The sequence below is a fragment of the Melospiza melodia genome, chromosome 6 (assembly GCF_035770615.1).
Source record: "Melospiza melodia melodia isolate bMelMel2 chromosome 6, bMelMel2.pri, whole genome shotgun sequence".
NCBI classification, from domain to species: Eukaryota; Metazoa; Chordata; class Aves; order Passeriformes; family Passerellidae; genus Melospiza; species Melospiza melodia.
Window position 1 is genome coordinate 5,814,725 of NC_086199.1, and position 6,106 is coordinate 5,820,830.

The 6,106-nt window shown below is 55.2% G+C and overlaps 1 protein-coding gene across 1 annotated transcript; it reads left to right on the forward strand.

The window, feature by feature from the left end:
• Positions 1-2,302: 2,302 nt before the first annotated feature.
• On the forward strand, positions 2,303-4,131 carry SIX6 (SIX homeobox 6). Its single transcript, XM_063159373.1, has 2 exons — positions 2,303-2,874; positions 3,939-4,131. The coding sequence occupies exons 1-2, from the start codon at positions 2,303-2,305 to the stop codon at positions 4,105-4,107; spliced, it is 741 nt and encodes a 246-aa protein (XP_063015443.1). The 3' UTR covers positions 4,108-4,131.
• The last annotated feature ends 1,975 nt before the right edge of the window (positions 4,132-6,106 follow it).

Genomic DNA, 6,106 nt, shown 5'->3' on the forward strand with positions numbered 1-6,106 from the left:
GGTCTGGAGGCTTTTTAAATTCCTGCCCGAAAAGGTTATTTGGGATCTTTCGTTGACTTGGTCAAATTATTGTTTTTCCCTAAGGGAGAGGACAGTGGTGGGATGGAAGACTGGAAGAGGACCCTCAGCAATATTTATACATTATATTCTCCTCTTCTATAATTTTTCTTCCCCCACCCTTTTTTTTTTTTTTCCTAAGCAGATCGGCAAATCAAACCTGCATGAAGGTGAAGCCGAAAAGTCACTCCTTTTATTTTTTTAAGTTTCTGTGGAGTATCTCTGAACTCGTGAGTTTTGTGTGCGCTTTTATGTCTCCCCAGCTCTGTCGGGTTTTATGAAAATGAGCAGTATTGAAAGCTTTTCCATCCCGCTAGCTGTGAGCCTCACATAAATGATGTAAATGGCTCGAAGGGTTTTTTTCAAGTGAACTGTGTAGATCTGTGAAAATAATATCAGGGTTTTCCGTCAGAATGAGCTTAGCACTGTACTGAGGCGTACCATAATCTGACCCGACACCTCCGACCATCTGCGCTATCTATCTGCCTTCTGATTTACCAAATCTTCACAAGCAAAAGACAAATTGTACTTGATACTAAAGAAAAGACGGCGAGCCTCAGTCCAGCTCCATTTCTGCAGAGAAATGATTGGAGAAAATGTAAATCTGTTTAATTTCGGTCTACAGGCAACTAGCAAAGGAGCTTTCTTAAAGAAGGGAAGAAAGGAAAACAAAAACAATAGGAAAAAAATAATAAGGGGGGGCGGGAAGAGACAATAACAAGATATCAAATTAAGAAGGGATTTTTTTGACAAGCATACTAGGGAAAAAAAAAAAAAACATTGCAAAGAGCAGAGGGGAGAACATATTGAGCTTAATTCAAAATATATGCTGCCTTTCCGAGCATGGTCCTTAATTCCCAGAAAGAAATTACCACTGAGCAGCTATTTGTAGAATAAAGAGTGGCTTCTTGATCATCCGCCCGTTCTCTACGGAAAATAAATTGTATCCTCGTAGCTCAGAAAGAGATTTCATCCCACCCCGAGACGTCTGGAGCTGGCCCCGCTCCTCCGAAGGGGCGGCCGGGGCTCACCTCGCACCCAGCCCCGCGATCGCTCTCTCGGGGCACCGAGGGGGGAAAAAACCCACGGGGAATGATTATTACAAGGTGATCGATATTTCAAAAGATTCCCGAAATCTGCTTTAAGTCGCTTTCCTGACCTACAAATGACTTCTCACTCCTCGCGACTATTCTCGGCGTCTATTCAGGACCATTCAGCCGAAAACAATAAGGGTTTAAATGTTAAAAAAAAAAAAAAAAAAATTAAAAAATAGCGCTGTGATTGAACGGGAAAGGGCACTGGGCTCTTTGCAGATAATTCCTCGTCTCAACAGAAATGGGAAGTCACCTGCAGGGGGAAAGGGGAGAGTTTTTCCCTAAATCTCGGCTGTTCCTGCCGTGCTCCCGCCGCACCATTGTCAGTGACATTCCCAGCATCACTGTCACCGTTACGCAGCCAATCTTTTTATCTGATTTCTCAGCTCTGCCTTGTCCCCCTCTCCGCCCGCGGCTGCCAGGAGCTCTGTGCGAGCATCGCCGGGCCGGAGCCCGCAGCTTTACCGGGGAGGGTGCGGGGGTCCCGGGCGTGCTATCGCTGGGACCGCTCCCTCCAGGCTGGGAGGGAGCCGCCTTCCCTCCCCTCATGCAGCGTTCCCCGGGGCTCTCTGCCCTGCCCGGGTCGGCGGGGCGGGCGGCGGGGTCGCGGTGCCCGGGGAGCGGGGCGGGGAGCGGGGCGGGGAGCGGGGCGGGGAGCGGGGCGGGGAGCGGGGCGGTGCGGGCCCTTCCGCCGTGATTGGCAGCGGCTGACAGTGAGTGGCAGCCCCGCCATGGAAACCCGGGAGCCAATCTGCCGAGCCCGCAGCGAATCAGCCGCTCCCGCAGCAGCGCGGCGGCGGCGGGGAGCTGCGCTTGTGCCTTTTCTGGTTTCATTTTTTTCTTCTTCTTTTTTCCTCCTTTTTTTTTTTTTTTTTTCCCTTCACTCCCTCCCCCCCGCCCGCCCTCCCTCCTCGCTCCATCCTCCTCCGCCTCGCCCCTGCCCACCGCCCCCAGTCGCCGGAGCTGCCGAGCGCTCCCCATCGCCTCTCCGCCCTCCGCCGTCCCTCCCGCGGCAGCTCGGCCGGCACCGGAGCAGCGGAGCGAGGGGCGGCCCGGGGCCGCTGCCCCTTCCCCGCCGCGGGGCTGTGCGCGGTGGCGGCGGGCATCGCCGCGGGTGCGCGGAGCGCGGAGCGGAGCGCGGCGCCGCCTCCATGTTCCAGCTGCCCATCCTCAATTTCAGCCCGCAGCAGGTGGCCGGGGTATGCGAGACCCTGGAGGAGAGCGGGGACATCGAGCGCCTGGGGCGCTTCCTCTGGTCCCTGCCCGTGGCCCCCGCGGCCTGCGAGGCGCTCAACAAGAACGAGTCGGTGCTGAGAGCCCGGGCCATCGTGGCCTTCCACACGGGGAACTACCGGGAGCTCTACCACATCCTGGAGAACCACAAGTTCACCAAGGAGTCCCACGCCAAACTGCAAGCCCTCTGGCTGGAAGCGCACTACCAGGAGGCGGAGAAGCTGCGGGGCCGACCCCTGGGGCCGGTGGACAAGTACCGGGTGAGGAAGAAGTTCCCGCTGCCGCGCACCATCTGGGACGGCGAGCAGAAGACACATTGCTTCAAGGAGCGGACGAGGCATTTGCTGCGGGAGTGGTACCTGCAGGACCCTTACCCCAACCCCAGCAAAAAGCGGGAACTGGCTCAGGCCACGGGACTTACCCCCACGCAAGTGGGCAACTGGTTCAAAAACCGCCGGCAAAGGGACAGGGCTGCAGCCGCTAAGAACAGGTAAGGGGCAGGACACAGCTCCCCCGGGGCCGGAGCCTGCGGGGAGGCGGTGCGAGGCTGCCGGCAGAGGACGGGGGAAACGATCCCGGGAGATTTTTCAGTGAGATAAAGCAGGAGCAGCGGGAAAATATTAAGGCTTTTTTATTACTTCGATTTAATAGGGGAAGATCCCCGCCCTGGGCTCCCTGTTGGCTGCCCTGTGGGGGAGCGGGACAGGGGGAGCAGGAGAAGGGAACTCTCCTGGCTGCAGAAGGGCCATGTTCAGGGGCTGAGCAGAGACAAACGCCTTCCAAAGTTTTGCCCGGACATATAAATACTGGTTTGAGAAATGTCCATCCTGAGAAGAACCAGCCATGCCCTCTGCGGGCCCTGCCGCAGCCGCCGTGCCCTGCTCCTCCACTGGAGCCATCCGGGAACACTCCTTGGGATATTGTTCTTGTTTCTATTATATATATATATATAAATATATAATAGAAATACAACCTGAAAAAATATATATAATTTTTTTAAAATGTATGTTACGGAACAAAATCACGGCTCTGAAGGAGCAGCGTTATCCCAACACTAGTGACACAAGCAGGCGGCCCGGCAAGCAGGGCACGGAGCAGAGTTCCCCGTTTATCTCCTGCCCAAGACCCCGGGGTGGGGAAAACTCCCCTTACCACCCCTCAGCTGGACTGTCGCACGTCGAGGACGTGGGTGCTGTCACCCCGAGCCCTTTTTTACAGACTAGGGGAAGATGTAAGGCCTACTGGCGGGGAGACGCTGCCCGGGAGCTGCCGCCGGGCATTACTGACCCCTAAGACAAGGCCTGCTTTGGGGACAGGCTGCAGAGGAGGGTGACAACTTTCCCCTGGGCGTGCCAGCAGAGGAGCGGGGCTGACCCTGGGGTGGGCACCCTGTTTTTCAGACAGAGCTGAGGAACTGGGTGCCCACCCTGCTCCTCCTCTCTCCCATGGCCGGTATAAGCTGTGAGAGCCGGGGGCAGGGTCGGGGGAGCCCCTGGGGGGACACGGGGGGTGCGGAGGGCGGGCGGTGATGCCGTGTGTGCCGCTTCCTTGCAGGCTACAGCAGCAGGTCCTAACGCAGGGCTCAGTGCGCTCGCTGCCCGCGGAGGAGGAGAGCGGCGGGGAGGCGCCGGGGGCCGCCTCCAGCCCCGCAGCCAGCCTCTCCAGCAAAGCGGCCACCTCCGCCATCTCCATCACATCCAGCGACAGTGAATGTGACATCTGACACCACGGCCGCGGCGAAGCGGGCGGAGAGGTGGGCCCGGCCCAGCGGTGCCTCGGCCGCGGCCGGAGCGGCGGGGCTGGCGGCGCCCAACGCGGGGTACGGGGCGCTCCCCGGCCGCGCCGCCCTCCCAGCCCCGCAGCAGACTGCATTAAAAAAACGTCGTTAAAATCGTTGTCGCCTTTATTTCGAAGGATTTGCAGAATTGATGCCTAAAAAGAAATATTTAAAGAAAGCCCAGAAAACGTAAAAAAAAAAAAAAAAATTCACCAAGAAACCGAATGCCAAGTTGCAAAATGTTTGAGCCCCCGCTCTTATCACGCGGGGTTGTTTCATGTTGAAAAGACGCTGTTCTTTTGGTTGGGTTTTGCTTTACTTTAAAGGGTTTTTATATATATATATATATATAATGTTTATTTACTTATTTAAGGGATTGCTATGGTAGATTTTTTTCTATTATTATTATTAATTATTATTATTTTTGGCTTGTTCTCTATGTGCACAGGTGACTTGTAGAGCATGTGCAGGACGAAACTGTATGAAGCAGCCTAAAACCATAATAAAATATTTGGTGAACGACCCCCTCGCATCTGCTTTGAAATGACGGTGTCGGTTCCAAGCCCGCCGGTTTACGCAGAGCAGATCTCCGAGGCCACGGGTATTTCAGCAGCAGCTCGGCAGGACAGAACTAGCCGGTCCTTGGGAGCAGGGATGATGTTTTTGCCAGGCAGGGAGCTGGGAGGAGCCGGGATGAGGCGAGAGGAGCGGGAACGGGGCCGGCGGGGGATGCGGGTGCCCGAGGAAGGGAAGGAGGCGGCATCGCCTCGGCTTCTTCTCCTCCAAGGGCTGAAGCGCTGGGGATTATCGGAGGCGAATTTTCTGAGAGGAACGAGGGGAAGAAAATGAAAAAAAAAAAAAAATATTATGGAGAGGAATGGTTGGGGCACAGCCCCGCCGGGGAAACTAAGCTTCCTCCCTCACCTGGCAAAGGCGAGGAGAAGATGGAGAATTAACAGTTCTCCATGCCAGTGAAAGGCCATAAAGGGGGCTAAATTACCCCAAATCGGTACCTTTGCCATGTGCCCGTGGCTGTCCCCACCATCCGCCTCCCTCGCTTTGTTTTGCTGGAGGAGACCAAACGCCAGGTCCAAGGAGCGTGCTAAGCTTTTCTCCCCAGCAGAAGGATTTTATATTATACAATTTGACATTGATCTTTAAATCGCCTGAGCTGTGCTTTTTTTGTCTTCTCGGTCTCATCGCGTTTACTTGCCTGTCCTCAGAGAGATGCCTCCCCGGTAAGCTGATTGCTTGGCTCGATTTATTTAGCAGCCGCAGCCTGGCACCGGGGGAAGCCGGGCAGCGCTGGCAGCAGAGATGCCCCGGCTCCGGCTGCCTGCGAGGGGCAGGGGCATTTCAGCTCCCTGATGGTTTATTTCAGCCCTGCTGCCTTTTATCGGGACGGATATTCCCGTCTACGCAGTGAATTCTGCCCCTCTAAGTTTGAATTTAAACCTGGATTCAAGGCGTTTACACCCCCCATGCTTAAAGCTGCGTTCCGTCCCCAAATGCATGTACCTTGGTTTTCCCTACAGATTATTCCAGGGATGCGGCGGGTAGCAGGAATTTTTAAACTGTTTTTTCAAGTAAATTTACAGGCAGCTCTTTTCCTGGTGGACAGGCAAATAATTTACATTTTAGGAGTGCTGAGGGTCGGATCGCAGGGAGGGGAGCCGGGCAGAGTAGGGGCCTCCACCTGAGTTTGGGGTACCCACCTACGGGAGGGTCAGGAGAGCACTTTGCACCCCAAACCCTGAGGTTTGTTGCCTCCTGAACTCCTGTGGATTTAAGCCGAGCAAGAAGAGCCCGGCTGTGCTGTTTAAGCGCCAAACGAGGTTGGGGTTTTACCTTGGGTTTGGGGTTCGCTGATGGGCAACACTTCCCACCCATGAGTTTGTTTTGGGAGCAAAAGCGGTGTTCGCCCTCAAAACGGAATCTGTTGAAA

What these genes read in the sequence shown, in the direction of transcription:
- SIX6 (XM_063159373.1), top strand. Translation starts at nt 2,303, where the DNA reads ATGTTCCAGCTGCCCATCCTCAATTTCAGCCCGCAGCAGGTGGCCGGG. An exon ending in GCTGCAGCCGCTAAGAACAG is followed by an intron (nt 2,875 to 3,938) that starts GTAAGGGGCAGG and finishes GCTTCCTTGCAG; the next exon opens with GCTACAGCAGCAGGTCCTAA.